General features: G+C 39.4%; 1 protein-coding gene across 2 annotated transcripts in view; it reads left to right on the top strand.

Annotated features, from left to right (window-relative positions):
* The window catches only part of SLC35F1 (solute carrier family 35 member F1), a 251,348-nt gene that overhangs the window by 213,862 nt on the left and 12,511 nt on the right, over positions 1-24,975 (top strand). For both annotated transcript variants that reach the window (XM_063329725.1, XM_063329726.1), the window contains exons 5-7: positions 4,924-5,080; positions 9,234-9,286; positions 14,490-14,644. In XM_063329725.1, coding sequence (XP_063185795.1) covers positions 4,924-5,080; positions 9,234-9,286; positions 14,490-14,644 — 365 coding nt within the window. The remainder of the gene's footprint in view (positions 1-4,923; positions 5,081-9,233; positions 9,287-14,489; positions 14,645-24,975) is intronic.

The raw sequence follows: 24,975 nt of genomic DNA, 5'->3' as shown, positions 1-24,975 counted from the left end.
TGGGATTTGCCTGCATCATTGTTGAAAAGAACCTTCTTGTGTGTAAAATGTTCTTTTTTATGTGCAGCATCATATGAATAATGGGTGTGTAGCTATCAATGCAGACTAGACAGAGTTAGATTTCATTGATCAACTTCCTCTGTCACATTGATTTCTCTAGTGCCAACCCAAATGATGTGGGAAGGCTGGAAATTCTTTTCAGAGATTGTCAATTAGGCACAGTTTTCATTCTTAATTAAAAGCACTGAATTGTGAGCTGAGCATGATACACTGGGATTTAAAATTCTCGACTCAGCTTTCTGAATACAAATGCAAGTGCTGTAAGAGCTGCATTTGCCAGGATGCTACTAAATAAAACAAGAGAGTTTGTGACAGTACTCACTATATCTCCCTGCCCTCTTTTATCCCTGTCCTTTATCGTAAAAGGAGACTTTTGGTTCATTGGTCTCCTCCAGAAATCGCCTTGCCCCAGCTAAAAAGGAAAGAATATAATCCATGCTATGAAAACACCCAGCCAAAGCTGCATTAGGAATGACTGATTTCAACACTGGGTTCCAGAGAAAACATCCTGTATCCCAGTAATCTAGAGAGTAATGTGCTAGGGCAGGTGAGTTGTGGTTCAGCAGGAGCGTGTGGGGCAGTGGATCTCAGCGGACAAGGAATAGGTTGAAGAACGCTGGCACTTTGCCATCCAACTGCAAGAATTACATATTATTTGCCATATTCATTACTAAAGCACAGGTATAGCTGTTACGTAAGTTTGTCCAGAAAAATCTGTTAACATGCATTATTGCCTTTTCATTCAGACCTACACATGAAAAACTGTCCTTGCTTATTGCTACACAGAGAGGAGGAATTAAGATCAGAGCCATACACAACAGAGACTGTGGTGTTTTTCAGTGGCAAAATGATGTTATTAAGATGCAGGGATATATTTCTAAATTACCACATCCTCTTTAACAGAGTAAAATAGTTGAGCTGGTTTGATTTCTCTGTAGGGGTTAAACTATACATTAAAAATCTACATATACAAATAAGTATTAAAGCAAAAAAAAAATAGTCTTGAAACTCTTCATTAAGGAGTTCCATGCTATTTATAGGATATTTCCCAGGACTGGGCAAAAAAAAATAAACTAATGCACCAAAACCAAAGACGCTGTATTAGTCCTCAGTAAACTCCTTTGTTTATTCTATATTTTAGGGGACAAGATCTGTTGGGATCTGTTTGCCCTGTGTGACCATACTACTTACTGTATTAGAAGTGTCAAAAGGCTCTGGTAGGCACCTACTGTATATAGCAATCCAGCCTGCAAACCATTACAGTAAGGGAAAATGAATTTAAAATGCATCATGGAGAGATTAACAGGTATTTTCCAAACTATCTGCAAGAATTAGGTATAATTTGCAGGCATGCTCTCAACTTTCAGTAAATCTATGGTAGTTTACCTCTTTTTATTGTATCCTGACTGATGTTTTGCACATTTCTCAATGGGAAAAGCAATTACTACCAAGTAGTTTGTGCTCTATCACCTACATGCCAAGTATGCCTTAAAATAACATTTTTCTGAAGTAATACCCCTGGGGTACCTTGGTACTTGTGCTTCTATAATACACAGGAATCTAAGTAACAGGGTTCTAAGTATTTCATCCAGATTTTTTGAAGCACTTCACACCTTTAGCTTGCCACAATGTCTAAAAACCAGTCACTTCACTCCTGTTAATAAGTATATATATGTTTAGTCTAAGAGGGGACGCATTGAGACTGGTGTTTAGGTATTATGATCATCATCATTACTTAAAACCAAAAGCAAAGAGAAACACCTCTTAATGCTGGGGGTTAAGGTAAAAATGTGGCCAAGCGGCCAAGTGAGAGTGTGAAAAGCAATCATACCAGAACATAATTCGTTTTTAAATGATTTATGTTACACTATAGTGGTATAAGTAGTCCCCAAAACATTAACTCCTCTCTGGACTGTATGACTTCTGCTTCCGGAGAATACTAAATATACTAACAGTGATTACTGCAAAGCATGTTTTGCCAAGCATGCCTTGTGTTTTTTCAGAAGAATGTTCTATGCCACTGAATTGTTCAAGTACAACTGTCTTAACCTAAAAGTCTTTCGAATGGCTCTAGTCAGTTGATACATATTTCCTTAGCAATGAAACCAGTAGATGCATGTGGACTTTACATCCATGAAAATATCTCTATTAGGATATGTCAGTCTTGGGGAAAAGTTCCAAAGTCAGTCTCTTGAAGAAGCAAAGCCATTTGACAACCAGGATGCTAGGAATTATTGGGAAAGAAACAAAAATTATAGTATAAAACATTTCTATGCCAGTATATAAAGTTTTGATGCACTGACCTCTTGAGTACCATGTGTTACTCTGATCACTGCATATCAAAAAGAAATGACCAGAAAATAAGGCTACAGAAGCAATGGAGAAAGTTGAGAAAGTTGTTCAAGGGCATAAAATGGCTTCAGGATGAAGAGACTGTAGGTAGACTGGGAATTTTCATCTCCCAGAAAAGGCAAGAAAGAGATAGAATACGATAAAGGTACATGAAGACATGAAGTCTTCAATGATATGGAGAAGGTCAATGCAGAATGGTTCTTAAATATTTCTCACAATGAGAAAATTATATCATTCCCAATATAATTTTGAGGTATCAGCCTTAAAAGCTAAAAACACGAAGTGTGTTTTAATCGTGCATACTTACACTGGGTAAGTTACTGCCACAGGGTGTTGTAGAGGCCAAAAATGTATGCACTTTACACAAATTAATTGAGAAATCCAACGGGACCTGTTAAGTTCAATGGTGTAACGCAACTTCCATCTCAGAAAATCCCTAATCTCCTGCTACCAGCTGATAAAAACCCCTCTGCGCTTCCCTATTTCTTTATGCTTTCCTCAGGCACCCTGTGCTGCCCAGTGCCAGAGGAGGGTCCTGAAGCTCTGACCGGATCTTAGCTTCCTCTTCTGGGATAGCCCTGAAGGTTGAGGCTCACACTCTTTGAGCACGAGTGCACTTTGGGGAGAGCCATCTCGGTGTGGTGCTTGGGGCCATCCCATCTCTGTGAAAATACTCAGCCTCTGAGCCGTCTTTGTTTCACAGATGCAAAAGGATGATATTTTTGTCTTAGCAGTTCAGGACAGCCAAGCTCTAAGGTCAGAAGCTTTTTTGGCAGTACTTCCCCGAAGTGTCAGTGAGTAGCTGCAATAAATACCAAATGAGTGAGCTCAGTGAGGGATGATTGGAGCCACTGTGGAACATCAAACGCATCAGGGGTATGAAGAGGTTTTGTAAAGTGCTGATGCTTATTTTAAATGAAGAGCATCTCCTGTAGCTGATTGCAAAAGAAGGCTAGAAGGAAAATAAGTACCAAATCTTGAAAAGATAAATGGTCAAATATAAACATGCTGCCAGTCAGGGTATATGCAAAACAGAAATTCAGTGAGAGACTGTATGAGTATGTGAAAAAGAAATCTAGAAATGTTTGCTAAAGACACAAAAGCCATATCTCCTCTGAGCTGAATAATGTTGGAGACTAAGTGTATTACTGGGAGTATTTTAAACATTTGCCCTGCTCCTGTTTACCCCTAAATAACTTATACTTTGGTGTTTATAGCCAGTGTTGGAGACAGGACACTGGATAAATGAATCCTTGGTCAGTCCTCTTATGACCATTCTTATTTTCATAAATTTCTTCTTACTGGAAATTTCATAACTGCAGTTTGGAATGAAAAATGAAGGCTTAAAAGAATACCATAAAGAAAAATGCTGAAAAGATCATTTGGAACAAATCATAATGTTTGGCTTCCATTTTTATTTACTGCAGTATTTATTTTAAAATTATTTTAAAAATGAATAATTATAAAACTTAAAAAGGCATGAACTTAAAAAATAAATCAAGAGGTATTTTAAAAGAAACCAAGGTTTCTTTAAAACAAAATACAATCTAGTACTTCAACATTTCTACTGAGCCTACTGAATGAAAGGAAATTCCATTGTATCCAAGCTTTTGGAATATGGTTCTGCAGCAATGTCTGACATATTTGTGAAGCTGTAGCTCTTGTAGGATTCATTTAACAAGCTGTATGTGCAGAGGGAATCGCATACATCAGTTTGCAAAGCCAGGGCCTTGGTTTTCAACCTGGAACTTGATCGTGGTCAAATCTCCCTGCCCCCTGCCTCCCTGCCTCCCAATACCAACAGCCTCCAAGACTTAAAAAGATTTCAAACAGTCTTTGATAATACAGTGCTTTAGTAATTATATATATGTATGGAGGAACTGAAAATACAGCTTGGTGTTCATTGCGTGCATTAGATACCGCTATGTTAATTGAACGAACCTCTTTTAAAAATCTGTCATTATCATCACCGTGTCTACACCCCATCCTTCCTCTCCTCTTTCTTGTCAAACAGCTTCATGTGAGAATGAGGTCGATATTGGGGTTGTAATGATTTTTTCACTCATTTCACAGGTACACGGAATTTTTCAGTTGGTTTCACATCTAAGTACTGGACATGTTTTAGACTGGTTAAATTTCAAGATGAGATGCAAACTGCTCTATATACCTGGGTCACATTCTATCTGCAAAAAAAGTAATGATAATAAAATAAAAAGGATTAAGTTACTGGAGAATGCCACTTGGTTTCTGTATTTTTTTACAGATTTTTCAGATTCTTTCAGATTCTCTTATCCACAGCAAGGATAATGCTTTCCCTTCACCTCTGCTAGATTTTGCTGGAGTATTGAATGAGAACTGTTAAAATGACAGAACATTTGCATTCAGCTTATTAACCCAGATATGGGCTACTTAGTGACTGAGGTTTGAAATCTACAGGGAGGAACTTGCAATGGTTCTAGACAAAAGAAGGTTCTTTTGAGACATTCTGATTTTTTCCTTCTTTATTCCTAGGTGAAAATAAACTGATAGGGGATCTCTTAGTACTGGGCGGAGCAACGCTATATGGCATCTCGAATGTTTGTGAGGAGTATATCGTCCGAAATCTGAGTCGAGTGGAATTCCTGGGCATGATTGGACTCTTTGGCTCCTTCTTCAGCGGAATTCAGCTGTAAGTGAGCAGGTTTGAGCCCCAAGGTCATTCAAATAAATGCAACTGGGCCTCCATTGAGGTATTCTAACCTTCTCTTCAAAGGTAGCCATCTCCTGTGGAGAGTAGATGTCCTCTAATTCTGGAATTTGCATTGGTTTTCATATTTCAGATCAATGGATTTGAACAATAACACAAATTTGTACCTAAGTATTCTAATTCAGGGCGCCTACAGGAAAGACGGGGAAGGATTGTAGTGATAGGTTGAGGGGTAATGGTTTTAAACGGAAAGAGGGTAGATTTTAATTACATATTAGGAAGAAATTCTTTACTGTGAGGGTGGTGAGACACTGGAACAGGTTGCCCAGGGAAGTTGTGTATGCTCCATCCCTGGCGGTGTTCAAGGCCAGGCTGGATGGGGCTTTGAGCAGCCTGGTCTAGTGGGAGGTGTCCTGCCCGTGGCAGGGGGGTTGGAACTAGAGGATCTTTAAGGTCCCTTCTAACTCTAACCATTTTATGATTCTTTGACTGGTGTCCTTGAATAGTCACATGGGGAGGGAGGAGTAGAAGACACATCCTACTATGTTGTTGCTGGAAGACAAGTGGATACTTCACATGCTGGTCTGATCTGTAAATAACAAAATCTACAACTCTCTCTGGTTCTGTTTCATGCTTTTAAAAAGTCACTTAGATTTCTGAAGAGGTATAAAACACATCCACTGAGAAGGTATTTTACCGATTGGCTCATTCTGTGTATCTGCATTATGATAAGGCAGAAATAATGAAAAAGCCTCATGAAAAAAATTGAAAAAAAAAAAAGAAAAAGAAGCTGGCATTTTCTCTTCAAAATATTTAGTACTCAGGAGACTGTTGCATGGATTTCAGGAACTACTAAGTCATATCTATATCCACACACATCTAATAAGCACCTCACCTGCAAGCCTGAGAGATGGAAGCCACCTTCCAATGTTGCAATACTGTGACTGATGAAAGTGTAGTAAAAGTCACCGTGCAAGATTGACACATTTTATGCAGATCCGTCACTGGTGCTTGTCACACAGCATAACTTTGGATTATTAGTCAAAACCAGGTTGCTTCCCTGCACATCTGAGCTACTCAGCTTCTAAGAGCAGAGACTGATCAAAACAATGACCCATCAATTCCCACTTAATTAGTTTTATTTCTTTGGCCAGAAAGCTTATTATACTTATGTGGGATCTGAACTCATGACTTAAAATTATTTATATTAACTGGCTGCCACACAAGCAGTTTCTTTTTTAAAAATATAGAACAAAAGAGCATGTAAATGTGCCTAGTTTATTGGCAAAAGCATTTTTGTTAGCTACAGTGTTCATGGTAGGTAGGTACTAACCGATTCTGAGGGCATCAAAGCAGTGCCCTTGTCTTGCTCTGTGTGTGTAAACTGTCATGTACATGTCTCATATTCCTAAATTTAATTATAGTGCCATTACCTCCTCTTGACCCAAGCAGTTAGTCATAATTCAGGATCTGTGAGTTATTTTGCTGGGGAGAAGAAGCTGGAGCTGGAACAAGGCATCTTTGTATACAGAGCACACAACTGGAAGGAAACAATAAGAAACTATTTCTTTGATGAAAGCCCTAAGGTTTTTCTAGTCAACCTTTTGCCCAAAAGTTCTCACCAGCATCTTTTTCTCCACCAGCCTCCACAGCTTTTTGTGGTTTTGCGGCACTTTGTGGAGCCCCGACCACACTTATCTCGTATATGTATTTTTTTAACAAGGTGGCAAGAGTTTGAATATCGGGAGAGGCCAATAACGTTTCTGCTTCTTAGTTCCATGCAGCAATTCAGCATTTTCTTACCTTTACCTGAAATGAAGAGCAGATGTCACATAGTTATGAGTTCATAGATGTTTAATCTAACTAAATATACCAATTGTTTCAAAGAGAAGGCAGCTCTCCTTATTACACCTCCAGACTCTTCCTTTGAAACACTACTGGCTGCTGTGGTGCAATATAGGACCTTTGGGTCCTATAAACTGAAGTAGTCTAGGGAAGGAGTGTCTCAGAAATAGGGCCATTTCCCAGCATGCCAGACACTGCGCTGGTCAAAGTTTGGTTGGCATCCACAAAGTGTCTTAGCCTTCTCTTCTTCACACTGAACAAACCCTGCTGTTTCAGCATCTCCTCTTACATCATGTGCTCCAGCCGCCTGACCATTGTGACAGAGCTACACTGTATTCCCTCCAATTTGTTGATGTCTGTCTTATTCTGGGCAGCCCAAAATTTGATACAGTACTCCAGCTGCTGTCTCACAAATCATGCCCTTCAGCTTGCTGGCCAGACTCTTACTAACACAGCCCAGGATGCTGTTGGCCTTCTCTGCTCCAGGGACACATTGCTGAATCATGTTCAGGTTGAAGTCCACCACTACTCCAAGGTTTATTTCTAAAAAGCAGCTTTCTATCCCATCAGCTCCCAGCCTGTACTGTTGCATAGGGTTATTCCACCTCAGGTGCAGGAGTTCCTATTGCTTTTCTTGAACTTCACAAGGTTTCTCTTGGCCCTTTTCTTCAGACTACATTGTGGGTAGTCCACTCATCCAGTCCATAGCTTTGCTAAAGCCAAGGTAGGTTACACCTCATCATCTCATCCGTTCCCTCTCCTTTATTTACTGAGCCAGTCATCTCATCATAGAAGGCAGTCAGTTTGGTCAGGTATGGTTTGCTTTTGAGAAGTCTCTGATGGCCATTTCCAGTCATCTCTTATTCATTTCCTGAAAATGTCTTCTGGGAAGATTTGCTCCATAATCTTCACAAAGGTTAGCATAAGGCTGGTCGGGCTATAGATTTTGCCCTTTTTGAAACTGGATGTTGCGTTTGTCTCTTTTCAGTCATCAGGGACCCCCTTCAATCACCACAATCTTTCAAAGATCATTGTCATTCCAATTCTTTAGTGAATCTGGCATCACAAAATGGCAATTTCTGGCAAAGTTGTTCTTACCGCTTTTTGTTTCACAGATCATAGTGAGTCACAGACCATAGCATATTGGTTTATGCTTCTTTTGTATCGGATAGGCAATAGTATGAAAGCAATGTTTCTAAATTTAAGTTATATCAAAATTTGTTTGACAGAACAAGAGACATTGCAGTTTGTTTTCATTATATTCTTCAGGAATTGCTGATAAGAGACATATGCCTTCTGCATGCAAAGACACTTATAATTTAATTATTTTTCAGAAAAAAAAATCTTATTATTCTGTACACAGTATTAGATTTGCCACAAATCAGCAGCAAGCAAATTAGAATTTCCAGGATGCAACTCTCTAGACCAGATTAATCTGGAAGGCACTGAGTTCCTGCAGTTTTACTATTAGACTTGGTCTGCCACATACACCTTTTGTACTAGGTACTTTGTTTTTCAATCTGTGTAATTCCATGTTTTATACTTGTTTAAGAGAGTTTCCAGACTAGCATGCAGAGTTCTGCACTGCAGAAGTTATCTGCAAATCACAGATCAGAGAAAGCGGTTAGCTGAATGAAGACCTAGCTTGTGAGATATCTAATCTCCAAAGGTCTATTTGCCTGGATTGGGAAGAGCCGACTTTTAGAATTTTCTGGATCTGGATTTTTGATGTTAATATACAATGCAAAACTTACAAGATGTTGAAAGTGGACTTGTGCAGCTTGTCCCATCCATTGCTTTGTTTCCTGACTTCCATTCTGTGACTATTTGATCTCTCTCGGTGTGTAACAAATCACAGTATTCTCCCTAAAGCCAGACTGTGATATCTATTCATTTGACACTGCAGAGCTGTTCTGAAGGGTGAGTAACTCAGACAGATACATTATTAATCGTTAAAGTTCAAAAGCTTTCAGAATATTAAGTCAGAAGAGTACAAGAGGATTGAATATATAGGGGAATGGGCACTTTGGGCAGGTATATAGAGAGCTGGAAATAAACAAGTACAAATCGTATGCTATCACATCTGATTGCTGCCCTGAAGATCTTTCAAATACACGGGCACAGGGATAATGCCAGAGTGGATTAGCAAAGTCTGATTGCATTTGGTTCCTACAGAGATTTTTTGTTATAAGGTTATTTATGTTGTTTTGTCCAGCATTTGAATTGAATGAGTAGAAGTAATTTAACTTCTGTTCTCTTCCATCAAATTTTGCCTTCTCTTCTCTTATAGTGCAATCATGGAACACAAAGAGCTGTTAAAAGTTCCCTGGGATTGGCAAATAGGTAAGAAAACACTTTACCTCATTGAAGGTATTTGCTGAAGGAGGCGTGGAGACAACCAGTGTTTGGGGAGGCAGGCACAAAGTTTCACAGGAGCCAACGTTTGTGACTTTTCTGCCAGTTACTGCCAAAGGTTGAACCACATGCCTCATAACTTTTCTTAAATGATCTGTCCTCCCATTGCCATATTATGCCTCCCTTGCACCATTAGGTTAAGCATATGAATGCCGTAAGATAATTATTCAGACAGCCGTGAAGTAAAACAATAATGGGGTTCCAGTTCTAAGATTCAGTGCAACACTGGGACAAATAAATGAGGTAGTCATTAAGAGCCAAACCTTTTCAGTGAATGCCAAAGGAAGAAAATGGAACCTAACAAAAAAACTGAAAAAGTACTTGCAGCGCATACTATAGCCTCATAAACCCATTTCCAAGGGGAGCATTTCTGTATGCAAATGGTTAATTGCCTTCCAAGTGGTCTTGGTGGAATATAGCAGATGTGTCTTTTAGACAAGTTTAGGTAGCATCACGCGCAATGAAGCTCTTACGGTGTTTTGCTATGCAGTGGATTGCATTTTCCCATTTCAGTTTGGAAGCTGAGTTTCTGATCTAAGACTCCCTTCTAATTAGTCCAACATTTAGGAAAGGAGAGTCCCTATAATCACTCTTTGACTGTTTAGGACAACAGAAGAAATAAAAGAACACTGATAGTATGGAGCTGATATACGTAGCGGGGGATTCAAGCTTTGGCAGTCCATTGGCAATAGCTTGTTACCTAGTTTCAGAATGAACATCAAAACGACAACTCAGAAGTGGGCAAAGGCAACTGATTATATGGGGAATCCCTGAGGGCAGGCAATACAAGTTATGGAACACATTGCTGTTTTCTTTCAACTTAGTTCACAATTTTCTCTCATCATCATAAACCTTAATAAAAACAGTGCATCTTTGACAAAACACTGCACCTAGAAGTCTTGGAGATTTGATGGTTTAGCTGTAAAACTAAATGACAAATCAATTTAAAGTATCCACGGAGAAACACACTCAACTGTGTACTATAAGTGTATTGGCCTTCTTTAATCTGAGATAATTAGCATAATTGCATCAGTGTTCGTTTATACTTCACGGTAAGGAGCACAGGGACGCAATTAATCTGGTACTGATGGAACAAGCGATGGTCATAGTGAATTAATCTACTATCTGTGTAAATGTCATATATACTTCCATGGGAGTTCTGTTGTAACTCAATATCAGTGAAATGTGCTATTAAAATAAAGTCTTGGTCTGTGATGCCATTAAAATGTCATTGAAAGTTAGTCACTAATTCTGAAGAGTCCCTATGCTTCATAAGGGGGAGATCATCTTAGTGAGAGCATTGTAGGTATGTACTTGTTTTGTTAGAGCAATAATTGGAGATGTTGTGCAGTTGAACATGGATCAAACGGTGACAATTATGTGTAGTTTTGTGTTCTTCCCTGACGTCCACTGCACTTGGTGTGCTTTCCATTGCCTTGGCAATGATACAAGATTGTCAAGTAGTGATTTGACAAATCTATGTCAGGGTGTTCACAGCCTTGTCCTGAATAGTTATCCACTGCCACAGACTCAAACCTGCAGTCCAGCAGAGTTAAATCATCAGCCTTCTGAATCGTAGAGATAAAGTCACAGCAGGCAACCTAATAAATAGCTCAAGGTGGCCTGTTGCCATATGCCATAATTGTGCTATTAAGAATGGATGAACTACCTTTCAACTGATGTAAAATGCAAATGATTTTGGAATATGAAGATCTGAAGTCAATCTGTTATGTCTATCGGGCTGTGGCCGTCCTGGTTTTAATTTTGGAAATTCCCCTTATACATAGCATCATCTTCACACTTAGTATAAATCAGTGTAGCTCTGCTTGAATCCGTGAAGGTTTACATATTAATACATGCTGACAACCTGACTGAAAGGATAATGATTATACTGTTCTGACTGAGTGGTTTCATATGAGACCATGACATGTTTTGTAGAGTGATACATGAAATAATAACAAATAAATTAACATCAGTTTTATTTAAGAGAAAAGCCAGTTTGAATCTCCAAGGAAGAGTTCTGTGTTACAGGGTGGCGGTGGGGGGAGGGGTGTTGAATATTTCTCAATGGTCTTTATTCCAAGAAAACAGCATGAAAAATCATAACTGATTCCATTTCCTCCCAATGAAACAATAACTTTTGGAGTAAAAACGTGAAGGATAAAACATACAACATTCAACCACCATGCTCAGGTGTTGAAATAGAAGTTCCCAAGGCATGTTGGTCTTGGTGGTACTTGGGCTATTTTAGAGCAGTATCTGGTGGCAGATCCTGCCATCTGTGTGAAGATGTCCAGTTTTAAGACAAATGAGGAGGTACTGAGGGACTAGGGCTTGTTCAGCCTGCAGAAGAGAAGGCTTTGAGGAGTTACCTACAAGGAAGTTACCAAAAGGACAGAGACAAGCTCTTCACAGCGGTGCATGGCAGGAGGGTGAGGGACAATAGGCAGAAGCTGAAACAAGAGGTTCAGAATGGATAAAAGGGAAGTCTCCATCCTCAGGGGTTTCAAGACCAGATTGGACAAAGTCTTGAGCAACTTGGTCTTATCTCACGGCTGAGCCTGGAACGAGCAGGGTTTGAACTAGAGACTTTTGAGCTCCCTTCCAGCCTGACTCACCCCGCGATGCTATGATCCTAGTGACCAGTTCAAACACTTGTGAGGCATTTACACCCAAACAGGCAAAACTGGTGTCCTTACCCATCAGGGTGAGCACTGACAGACAAGATGGGATTCCTTCCATCAACTTTAGATATCTGGTATGTGGACATCTAACTTAGTTAAATAGGCTCCCCTTATCATCACCAAGAATAAACAGGCAAGACAGAAATCATACTATGCTAAAGCTGATGTCTAAAAGAGGTTGGACAATCTGCCCCCTAAAATTTCCCAATCTCTTCATTCACCACCAACCTTCAGTAAATGTCCAGACTTAGGTGTAAAGAATCCCACCCACGGCTGCCTTCATGCAGATTAAGCCTTCAGTTTGGGACAATGCCGGCACATCTGAAAGCAGACAGTTACGAATGGTGAGCTTCTCAGGGTTTAACACAGACCAGCTGATCAGCAAGATCATTCCAAAAGCACCCGCTAACTTACCAGATTGCTTCCATCCAGTGCCTGCTACAGGTAATTGGTGCAGTTGACCTAGTGCTTGGTTAGACACAGGTCCCAGCACCTGGGACTGCAGCACTAGTGGTGATTCCTAAGGCTGCCGTTAGCACTGCAGGTGTATCCAAGGAAGCTGAGGCTCCAAGACTTTGACTTAAAACTGGCCCTCTAAGAAGCAGTATCTGAAAATCATATGATGTTATTTCCAGTTTGCTTATTGTCACCACTAAATGCCGTCCAGCTGGTGAGTATTACATGTATTTTTAAGATGTAAATGAAATGCCACCTTATATTCACCTCTGATAGGACAGCTACAGTTTAAGCAATTTTTGACTGGAACTGAAATGCCCTTTGGAAGAGCAGCCTGCAAAGTGAATGTAGTTGCCTGCCAAAGAATATGAACACCAAGGCAGTAACCATAAAATTATGCTGTTAGTGAGAGCATAACCCAGGAAAGCACCTGAATACGTGTGTTAAATCCAGACTGACTAGCAGGGGCTTGGTGACCAGCTGGTGATTTGCAGACTGTACTTTGCGAATGCTGACTTCGGGTCCAGAATGGCTTTTGCACCTGACCTGTTCTTGACTTAAGCCTGGAAAAAAGCTGACTTAATGCTCGTTTTCTCATTGATCAAAACTACGCTCTGTTTCATGCAGTCATTGACCTACTACAGAAGAGTTGCAGAGTTTGCATAAAGCAACTCTTTCAAGCACTGCCTAAGATTGATTCCATTGTTACCCCTATACAATGCACACCTTAAAAATTTGCTGTTATTAAACCCAGTTCTTACCATGATTATCCATATTCTGGGTATAAATTCAGGTTCATTATCATACTGTAACAATTGATATAAATTCACTGACATTTTGTGACTCCTGTATTTGTTTCAGGTGAATGTATACTTCTGTTCAGGTGCTTCTAAGGGACTCGATCTATCACAGCTGATTTTTGTCCTTTATATAGCTTTTCTAAAGAGTTTTTAACTAAGTGGATCCACAAGCAAATATAAATCATATGGGATTTTTTCCCCCCTCCTTCTAATTACTTTCAGGACTCGGGCAATCAGATTTTCTGCAACTTTTAGTCAATAACAACATGCTCTGAAGAGCTGGCACGAGTCTAAATTTAGGCTTGTGCACATATCAGCTGGGAATTCTGCAGCATACGGCAGCCTAAGAAATATCATTTGCATGAGAGCAGATGAGTGAAGTGTTTGCTGTTTTTTTAACTTCATATTGATTAATTTGCCTTGGGATTTATCAAGTAATAACTGAAGCAATGAATTCTTTCCCAGTAAGTTATTTAGGTTTTTAAATGAAATTAGATTTTTACTGTAATGTATTTTTATTATATTAGTGTCTAACAATCTAATTTGTGTGAGGCACTCTGTAAACATGTAGCAAGAAATACTCTCAGCTCGGAAAGCTTTATTAAGGAAGGCAGACAAAAAGTGGTAGAGGAACAGAAGCACAAAACTGTGAAGTGATTGATCAGGTTTGGTGGCAAAATAGGACTAGGACCTCTGCCACTTCAGTGCTGTCCTCATGCATTCGTCCATTGGCTCATTAACTCCTCTGCAAATACTTTTGCATTAATTTTTTGGGTCCATTCCCAGAAAATATCGTGTGCTCCATCCAACTCAGCAGAACTTAGTTGGTGTTGGGGCCATTCAGCTCCTTAAAAGACTAGATTCAATGTGTCCAAATGCATCATTTCATCCAAACCTATGTTGGACATGAGGTATTCACTAGTAGTATAAGCCACCAATTCAAAACAGCACTGCTATTATGGGGACCACAGAGAGAAAACGTTGTGTCCGCTGCTGTGTAGGTATGGTTTTCATATGTATTTAGAATGATGTTCTTAATCCATATATATATGTGCATCTTAATAATTTGAATCCATGTTTTTTTGAAAAGCATTCTTCATCCTTTTCTAAAAACACAGCTTCCTTCCTCCCAACAGGAGGCATTTCTGCAGCCTATGAAAGGTCACTTTGCTTCTTGTTTCTCTTCCGCAGGCTTGTTGTATGTCGGCTTTAGTGCCTGTATGTTTGGCCTCTACAGCTTTATGCCAGTGGTCATAAAGAAAACCAGTGCTACTGCCGTCAACCTCTCCCTACTCACGGCTGACCTGTACAGCCTCTTCTGTGGATTATTCCTCTTCCACTACAAGGTAAGTGGAAATGAGAGATGTATTTGGGTAATAGCTGTAAGCCTGAAGAAATACCAGTGCAGAACAACGAAACAAAAGAAGTCTCCAAGCTTTGCTAGGTCAACACAGTAAAGTTGCAGATTTTTTTTTTTACTTCAAGCTTCCCACACCAAAACCAGTTCTATTTTATGATTTTCAGTGGTTAAAGAGAGCTCCTTTGGTCTTTTTGTTACGATTTTTAAGATTTGAGTACCTGTTCATCAGCAACTGTATCACTAATTTCATTTCACTTATCAAAGGTAACTTTCAACTGCTGTGACCAGACCCAGGGTGGCAGCATGAAGGGAAGGACGCTTCTAAAAATCCCATAGAATTTTTTTGTCTGGTAACAAGGTTGTTTCATTTGTGCTGATTCTGAATTTATTACTCGTAATTGCCCATGAATTACACCTTTCTTGCCAGCCAAACCAATGGCTCACCTGTTAGTGTAAATGCCAAAATGTGCAGCAGATTTGTGTTGAAATTAAACTTTTATCTCTCAGCTCCTCTAATATTTACAACGCTGCGTTGTCCAGACACACGTTTGGTCTCCAATTGCAAGGAATGGCACTTCATTATTCACAAGTATCCCCCCCAGTGTCCATCATGCGACAGTGGCATCAGGGTCCACTTGGCGATTGCTTTGTACCATCATTTATTCATAAGAGGGAGGTTACTTGATAACTGAAATCGTAGCCCAGAGAAGTGTTAGGCAAATGCAAGCCTTGAAATACTGAGTAGCTAACCAACCCAAAACAGATTTTGCAATACAAATGGTACCTGAATGAATCTGGATGAAACAGTGGAAGTTCAAAGCTTCAGAGTCCAACATAAAATCGGTTTTTGCTATTGCCTTTTATGTTGTTTTTATGGCTTTAAGAATGTTGCAGACAGAAGAAAAGTAAGTATAAACCAAAAATTTTACTGAGAACACAGTCTGTCTCATGGTGATTTGGTTCTTTCTGTCCCACACTTCAAATCCAAAGGGTTTGACAGTAGGTATTAGCTGAAAATTGTTATCCCCTGTTAATGGTATCATTTGCTACTGATAGAAAAATGTATTTTTATGTTAGTCCACAATTCCTAAGAAAAATGCCTATGCTACACAATAAAAGATAGACAAATTTAATTCTGAAAAGAATGGTGGTGGTGGTGTTTTAGCAAAATCAAACTCTGTTAGAGGGAGAGACTCAAAAGGCATCAGGGGTAGGACAGCTTTGTGTTCAGCATTGCTCAAACCTGCCAAAAAGGGCAATTTTGCAAATGTGTACCTTAAACTCCAGGCACTTGAAAGGCAGAAGATGCATAAAAGGTTTCAGGTTTTTCCTTGTGTCCCATTGTTGGGTACGTTGGCAGAGCTGGGAAGGCAGAATTTTCAACCTCATTGAACCCCTGTCTTTCTACTGTTATGTGCATGTCAGCTCTTGACCATAATGGCCCCTTCGCCTCCCTTTAAGACCCATACTGAAAAAGCACTCAGGAGGAGAAGGCTTAGAACTGGAAGGTTTTCTGGTTGAAAGCAAGGTCATATCATCTGTCCTGATAAACCAGTTGAGTTCCATCTCTGAAGTAGCTGGTGGTCCCCTCTGCACCTTACTCATCTGATTAGAAAACTCTTTGAAAATCTGATTCTCCTGCGGTTAACCATGTCATGCAATCTTCTTCACAAACTCTTATGAAACTTCTACTTCAACCTAAAGGTTTTCTGCTTCCACTGCTCTCCTTGGGATACTGTTTCAGAACATCAATGCTCCAACATTTAGAAGCCTTTTACTTCCAGCATAAATTTACATGTGGTTGGTTTTGATCCACTTGCTCTGCAAAGAGTATCCCTTAGCGTGAAGAGTGCCCCTGTCTCATTGGCATTTTACTCCATTGGTATGTCAATAGAGAGCAATCTTATCCTCTCTCAGCCCCTAGTTTACTAGTCAGAGCAAGCCACACTCCTGCCTGTTCCCCCGAGCACCTCTCTGTCCTTCTCTGCACTTCATTTGGTTGTATTTCATCCTTCCCGAGATAGTCCTTTCAACTTGAGAGGCAGGAAAGATCCCTCCAGCAACTCATGCAATGCCCTTGTCTCTCCATGTCTTCAGGAAAAAGTTACCCCCTAAATAATAAGACTGTATTTACTTTTTTCGTCACTGCTTTTCCTTTGTGGTTTGCACTCATCCTGCAATCCATGTGACTCGTGCATGTCTCTTCTTTGTTCTTCCCAGCTGAAGTGCTGATAAGAAGACCTTTGTCAGGACTTTTTGAAAAGACCTTTACCTGAAATGTAGTATCAACTTCCCGAGCTGTCAGTGTCTCCTTTCATGCCCTTCAAACTTACATTGCAGAGGAAATTTGAAAAGAGAAGCTATATTCAGAGAACAACTAGATTTAAAAGCCCACTTAATTATCTGGTTACTTCTTTATTTACCATGTTTTTATCCTTAGTCAGATCACCTCCTCCTCTTCTTGCTGGTTTACTATCAGGTGTCATTTTATATGAGGAAGTAGAACTATGAAATGTGCAACTTGCACTCAATAATGAAGTCCAATATGTTAACATTAAATGATCTAAATTAATTCCCCCCTAATCCTGTGTACTCTTGCTTGTTTTCTAGCTTCTGAAAAGCTGTTTCATTCCCAGCCCAACTGTACATCTCCTTCAGACACATATCTCCTTTTGCTTATAGCTGCACTGGCCAATGGGTGAAGCCCCACTTCACTGGGAAGCAAATGGTTTTATGCTGAATTAGGATCAACTGAGCAGTTTAGTGCCCCTTGCAGAATATAATTTTATGAGGCTTTCAAGAAACAGTTATGATTTTTTCCCTGTGCTGCTACTTTTATTGCCAGACAGGTTTATTGCACCTACAGCAGTAAATCTATGAAAATCCATGGAAAATGCAGGAAATGAGTTTAAGTGGGCTTTAAAGCCTCTGAAACCAAACTGAGGGGAAGATTGCATTTGAACTGTTTTGATTTGTTAGCATTTCATTTTTTTATAATGCAGACTTGCAACATCATGACATGTGGGACAGTGAGTTTATAAACAGCTGCATTTATATTTTTACCCCATATGCAGATATCTTAGTTGAACATTAAACGGTTCCTAGACCCGTGGAAGCTAGAAATACAGCATATTAACTTGGCACAACTCTGGTGATATACTCATAATTCAAGATGTTAATTGTTCAAGGTGTTCTTGTATTAAAATGTAATGATTTATGACTTTCCATTTGAGATAGGGAGTAGGTTGTAGGGCATCATTCTTAAAATTATCTGCATCCCCCAAATAAGAGCTATCTTTTTAGTTCTTCTGTAATCAGTAAGTGATTCAAAGTATTCCAGTGAATGGGGAAAGGTGTCTGGCCTCTCTGATGGCTGAGTATTGGCCGCTGCTGTAGCATTTAAGTATACACCACCATACCTTCAATCCCTTTTTTAAATTCTCACCATATTTATCTATTTTATATGATTTTGATGTTCAAAACTTTCCTAGCTATCTGTTCTCCTTTCACGTTCTTCTTAAGCAAAATTAAATCGTAGAATCATAGAATCATTTAGGTTGGAAAGAACCCTTGGGATCATCGAGTCCAACCATCAACTCCACTCTACAAAGTTCTCCCTTGCACCATATCCCTTAACACCACATCTAAACGAGTCTTAAACACATCCAGGGATGGTGACTCCACCACCTCCCTGGGCAGCCTGTTCCAGTGTCTGACTACTCTTTCTGTGAAGAATTTTTTCCTAATGTCCAGACTAAACCTACCCCGTTGCAGCCTAAAGCCATTCCCTCTTGTTCTATCGCTAATTACCTGTGAGAAGAGACCAGCACCAACCTCTCTACAATGGCCTTTCAAGTAGTTGTAGAGAGTGATGAGGTCTCCCCTCAGCCTCCTCTTCCTCAAACTAAACAGTCCCAGCTCCTTCAGTCGCTCCTCATAAGATTTATTCTGCAGGCCCTTCACCAGCTTCATTGCCCTCCTCTGCACTCGCTCCAGCACCTCGATATCTCTCTCATATTGAGGTGCCCAGAACTGGACACAATACTCAAGGTGTCCAGTTCTGGGACTGGACTTATCTCCTGCTTTGGAAAACAGAGGCCATCGGAGTCCTAAAACTTAACAAGTTGGTAACAGGTTTACACGATTGCTCAGTAACAGGTCTATATGATGGTAAACAGCTTGGGAACCAAACAGGAGGCTGGGATACAAATGTGAGATGTGCTGTGCAGAAGGATGTCTAGGCGTAGGGTGGAGGAAATTTAATGTTCTGAGTAACAGGACTGTCCTTGCCCTGTCAGAGACTGCGATAGCCATTCTTTGTCATGGATACACTGACACCAGTGGTGCTGGTAAATTCAGGGACAGCTCTTCAGGTGTACGGGGTTGGAACTTTTGTATAACTTCAGTTATTTTTTAGTTAAGACGTGTTCTTTTTTAAATTTTAGTCTCAGCCTTAACTTTATTCTTATGTGAAGTTTTAAAGTTCATACTTTTTGTTTGCAAGCTGTATGTTGTGCTTTTATCATTCTAAGCAAATTGGGTTCTCACTAAATAATCTAAGCAGTTTATTTTATGTTTTCCACCAGCTAGAGCATGCATACTGATTGTGTTCTGCACCAGCAGGTCGAGTCACAGTATATTATATCATTACCTAGCAAGCCAAGCACAATCAATTATATTCTGCCTTGGCAAATTCATTCGTTATTTTATCAAAAATGCAGCTATAAAAATTCAGAATTTCTGAATATAGTAGCAATTTCCAAATGAAGAAAATGCATGTATTTCATAATAAATCAAGAAGGTCATATATCTTGATTTAGAATTGTGGAGAGTATCTGTGACAAAGGACTTGGCCTCACCGATAAACATGCTACTCAAAACCTTTCAGGACTAGAAATCTGAAATGATGCTAGCTGAAACCTTGCTTGCTGAAGCTTACTGATGCTTCTGAAAATGTCTTTTCAATGCTGATTCCCTCCAATGGAAGCAAGTAGGTGACAGCCTTCCCATTACATCAAGAGACAAGCCATAAAAGAGAGCGGTTTTTAACATAGTGGAGAAAAGAGGGTACAAGTTGGGGGTAATAGTTTCCAATTTCATCTTTGCCAGCGCGGATCCTAAGCAATGCCCATGAATTGGGGATTTACATAGACTTTAATGAGATAAAAATTTGGCCCTTACTGGAAACAAAGGAGCAGAATTAGTAGGAGCCTCCATTAAAAGCATGTATTTTACCATCCTGATCCAAATCAATGAGGCCAGTATGAACTTTTCTGGTGGCTTCAGTGGACTTCAGTTCATTTTCCTAAAATAGGTAAGTGTGCCACTCAAGGAATAATCTTTAAAAAACTTCACAGTTTCATGAGTGTGGAGACAAAGGCCGTGCCTTATTGTGACTCAATATGCTTCAAACAGTCCTTCTGTTGCTAGTGAAGGATGGATATGATGTCTGTGGTTTGGAGCAGGAGGCAGAATTGGTTTGTTTTGGGGGAAGATTGTTTGTTTATTAGTTTGACTTTTCCTTGGCAGCCATCCATAAACACCTGAGAGACTTTTCTTAATCATCTGACCAAGCTGAGAAAATACTTCAAATGATGTTTTCACTTTTTTTTTTTTAAACTTATTTGCAATTATAAGCTGAAGTCAGTAAGATCCTTTTCTTTACTTGAACTTGTTAGGGGACTGACACCCATGTATTTTAAACTTTGGCAGCGGTGAAGTCAGTGGTGCATCATTATTTCTAGTAGAGCAGGCAGTGCAGGCTGAAAAACTATTTTTCACATTATTACTTCTTCAGTCATGTACTTTAGGGTATTTTCCTGATGAAAGTGGATATGCAAGCTGCTTGACCCATAAACTCTCTGTTTGAATGGAATTTAATCTCACAGGGCCTTTATCCTGGTGAAGGCTTCTAAGCTTTTGATAATAATGAGGATACATCATATTACTAGTTAATTCTTTATGCCGTTGGTAAAGTGCAGAAACCTATGTGCACGCTTCCCTTTCCGTTCCAGAGTACTAAATTTCTTAGAGTGGGACACCCTCGCAATAACTCTGTTCCCATGAAGCTGTCCTGTTTGCATGCCTTTAATCAAAGTGGCATTTTAAAAGCTTCTTTTTCACGTCTTTAAATTTATTTATTTATTTTAATTTCCTCCTCCAGATTAGAATCAGTTAGAAAATAGTTAGGTGTCTATATTTAATGAGCTATCTTGCGGTGGAAAGGAATTAGGTGTGGGTTTGGTCACACTTGAATGGATATTCCTGTGACAGAAAGGGCCACATCCACCCACCCTTTGTCTGAGGGTGCAGGATGCCGTATAATAAAAAAGCTATGAAGTAAAATGACAAAAAAGAGTAGAAGCTGGAAAATGAAATGACTCCTACCAAGATGTTGCACAGTCTGACAGCAGATTTTTAACAACACAGCACAGGTATGGCAGCTTTTTGAAAATACTGCATTGTTAAAAGGATAGCTCTTCCTTTCACAGTGTTATCTCGCAATAGATTCATTAGTTGCAAAGCGTGAATAGTGAAACATGGATACTCGCTGGTTTAGAGCCATCAAAAAAGAGTGTGAAAGAAGTGGCATTCGTATTGCAGAAGGTATGATGAAAGCTTCAATTTCAATATTTTTTCAGACACTAGCTCATCATAAATGTCAAGTTTTGGAGGTTGTTTTCAGGGCTTTCAGCTTGGGATATTTTTTTTTGGGGGGGGGGGGTGTCTCATGTTAAAAGACTGCTCACAACAGAACTGGTTAGGAGTTTTCTAGCAGAATACATTTTTGTTGGAAATGCCTAGTTGTCAAACCAGAAATGCTAAGTGAAAACATCCTGTTTTCAGTATGGTCCCAAGGAAACACAGGCTGGCATTTCTCAGACCCTGACTGTTGTTTTGCCCGCTTATCTAAAAGGGTGCAGCGGTGCACATTTTTGAGTGTTTTCAGCCAGGTATTCTAGGACTGGAAGATGTCAGGCACGAGAAAATATGAGTTACGCAGCTCATGGATTCTGGAAGCCAGAGAACAAATCTCAGTTCTGCATTAGGCAGCCCAGAACCCCAAGAAGGAGCTTTTAAAGCTTCCAAGCATCTGCCATGGAGATAATCCTGGCATCTGCAGTCAGCGGTTGCCAGAGTTTCCAGCAAGCATACTTTGTTTTAGAAACAACAGCTTTAGGTGTTTCATAAGAGAAGCAAATGCAGGATTTGTGTTCTTGGAAAAGTTTCCGTTTCTACTTCTCATTTCAGTTTAGGAATTTTTTTCTTTTCTTTAATTAGAAAACAACGGTTTTGTTTCCTAGCCAGGAAATAGTTCATAATTACAGCAAGAGAACAGCCAGGAGACGTGCACCTACCTGTGCATGGGTTTATATTCTCTTAACTATGTAATTTAGATTTCTTAATATTCTTAGTGAAAAGCTTAACAGGGTTTACTGACAATAGCGCTGTTCGGTGCCTTGCTACTCCACATCTGCTTGTTAACTCATAGTATGGTTTGGGGGTTTTTGTATCAATGATTAGATGGTCACAATAATTCTTTTCTTTCCCCATTTCTCCACCCTTTTTATTGTGTACAACTTTTGAATCAAATCTTCATATGTCTTAGTATCACATCTTCCTGCATAGCTTAAGTGGTAAAATGTTAAAAGATTTGTTTGCAATTTCAAAAGAGCTTTTCAATTTGACACATTTATACTGCATTTACACATTTAAATACCTGCATAAGGTAGGTATGGAAGTAAATTTTTGTTTGTATAAAAGGTGTTTGAGGCCAGTTGAAACTCATGTACTCACTAAATAGAACCAATTTAAGACTGAAGTAAGCAGTAGTTTATACTGACAATCCAACCAGTCGGGGAAAAAAGGCACCACTCTGTGATTGAGTTCTGCCTTTGGTCGTATTGGATAGCAAAGTGCCTAATGGATATTGACTACTCAAAAGAATACATGAAATGGAAAAAGAATGTAAATGTTAAGTGTAGTAAACAAATGTGTGAAATCAGCCTGTTCACAGACAGTCCCCAGAGAAAGAAACGAGACAGTACATCTGCCTGTGTAATCTACTTAAATTGATGGTCAGACTTGCTTGCAATGAGCCACTTAAGTGCTCAGACCTATAAGGCACTGGGAAAGTGGTTTACTTACCTTATAGTGAGAAGTTGTTATTTTTCAAACAAAACAATGAACACAGGTTTTAAGTCCTAGCGTAGAACCTATTAATTCCCTCTATTTTTTTTTATACAAAATGAAGAGGACTTGCAGGATTGTAAGTTTCCAACATTGACATTTCCCTATACAGATGATGTTATGCTGAGGGTTGGTATTGCTTTCAGTCATTATAAAATACTCTTTCTTAAGTGTCTTGAGCAAAGTATTAACTTTGGAGAATGACTTGAACATGGATAAATAAACAAGAATAGACTTTGACTACTTGAAGAAGGTAATTCACATCACTGTCGTGGGACCTGAATTTTCAAGACCTTGAAGAATGCCGAGTCCATCATCCCCAAGTCTTCATTGCTTTCTTAGCAGGGGTAAATAAGGGGGAGCAGTGTTTAGGAAGTAGTGAGAAATGGTTAGGGAATTAGGGGGAGGTGTGATTCAAGATGCTGTTTCGTTTTGTGTGTAATTTGAAGTCACTGCTGTCACAGTCAGAAGAGGCGATCCCACCTGTCTTTTCTGTCCCCACCTCTGCTCCCGGGCTCAACAACGATCCAGAAACATGAGCGCTATAGTGCCAAAGGGAGGCAACAACATTGTACTGGTGGAACATTCAACAGTACCCTTATGTTTAGCCGAAGGCCTCCATCCATCAATCATTTTCTTTTGGAGTTAATAACTGCATATTATTAACTTAAAGAAATGCAAAAAGCCAAGTATTGTAGCAATGGGCTTTGCGCGCTTTGAGCCAAACAACAGTCATTTCAAATTACCTTGTTTGAATTAGTTTTGTGTTTCGATATAGAGAAAAAGTTGTTCAGAGATTTCTTAATTGTACCACAGAATACATTATGAAGTTTAATTTTTACACTCTGAAGGAAATAAATGGTGGTTTGGAAAAAGTAGTGAAGAGTCATGCGAAGGTAAAGGTGAAGTGTTTATAATTCCTACCCAACATGAAAATGCAGTCATGTTAGCAGAAATCTTCCTTTTACTGGAAATAATTAACTCTCGAATGAGAAGTCTTCAACAAAACCATGTGGGTTTTAAAGGTGCTGGTGAGCATGGGCCAAAAAAGGAAATTTGGGGTAGTGGAGCAATGCAAATGCATAACAACAGAGAACAAGCATATGGTGTGAATTAACTGCAGAAAGCAAAAAATATTGTAATAAATACTGCCATTTACTTTATTACAAGACAAAATGCAGACAGAAAAACATAACAAAGACATCCTGTTAAAACATCTGGATCTTACCAACAACAGGTTGCCCAAAGAGGTGGTGGAAGCCCCATCCCTGCAAGTTTTTAAGGCCAGGCTGGACGGGGCTCTGAGCAACCTGATCTAGTGGGAGGTGTCCCTGCCCACGGCAGTGGGGTTGGAACTAGATGATCTTTAAGGTTTCTTCCAACCCTGACCATTCTATGATTCTAACATCCCTTTCCTAAAGATAGTTCAATGAATATGAAAACAAAGACCAAGAGGCATAGGTTCATAATTATTTGTGGGGAAAAAAGTCAAATGAGAACATCAGCATTTCCCAAATCAAGCATAGTTTTGAAGACAAGGGAGTACAATGAATGTGTCAAGTTACATACCTCAGCGATAATTTTCAACCCAGAGAAGACAGCCAAAAACAAAGTAATGAATTAGCAAAGCAGCAGCTGCATTCAAAAGCTTAAATAAGGTGCAGTTACTGAAAGTCTACAAATATTTTCAAATTATGATTCTTCAAATTTAATGCTATTTCCACCTTTGCACATGGAAAGAAAGTCTAGAAGTTCCCCACAGATATAGACAGACTCATCTTTGAAAGCAAATGGTGATGGATGCATTGTAAATTTGAAGAATTCTTATGGAATTGAGTAAGTCCTTGTTTCCAGAAGTGACCAGAAAAGAAGGCAGAACATCTAGTAAGTGTGTTTTAAGAGTAATGCCTGTCCATCCACATGCCCATGAGCCACTGGGAAGAAACATATGTAAAAATGGAAATTAATTCATTTATCTCTTTTGATTAACTAACTGGATTGTGCTTACTCCAGTTGTGCCTCCTATCAGCCAAATCAATGAATGCTACAGACACACAGGATTAAAGCATCCAAATTACCTTCTATTTCCTACAAAAATGAAGGAATGGGTCAACAGGCAGACATAAC

This window comes from Chroicocephalus ridibundus, chromosome 3 (assembly GCF_963924245.1).
Source record: "Chroicocephalus ridibundus chromosome 3, bChrRid1.1, whole genome shotgun sequence".
Lineage (NCBI taxonomy): Eukaryota > Metazoa > Chordata > Aves > Charadriiformes > Laridae > Chroicocephalus > Chroicocephalus ridibundus.
Note: the sequence above shows the minus strand (reverse complement) of the source record. Positions and strands in the feature narration are given on the sequence as shown.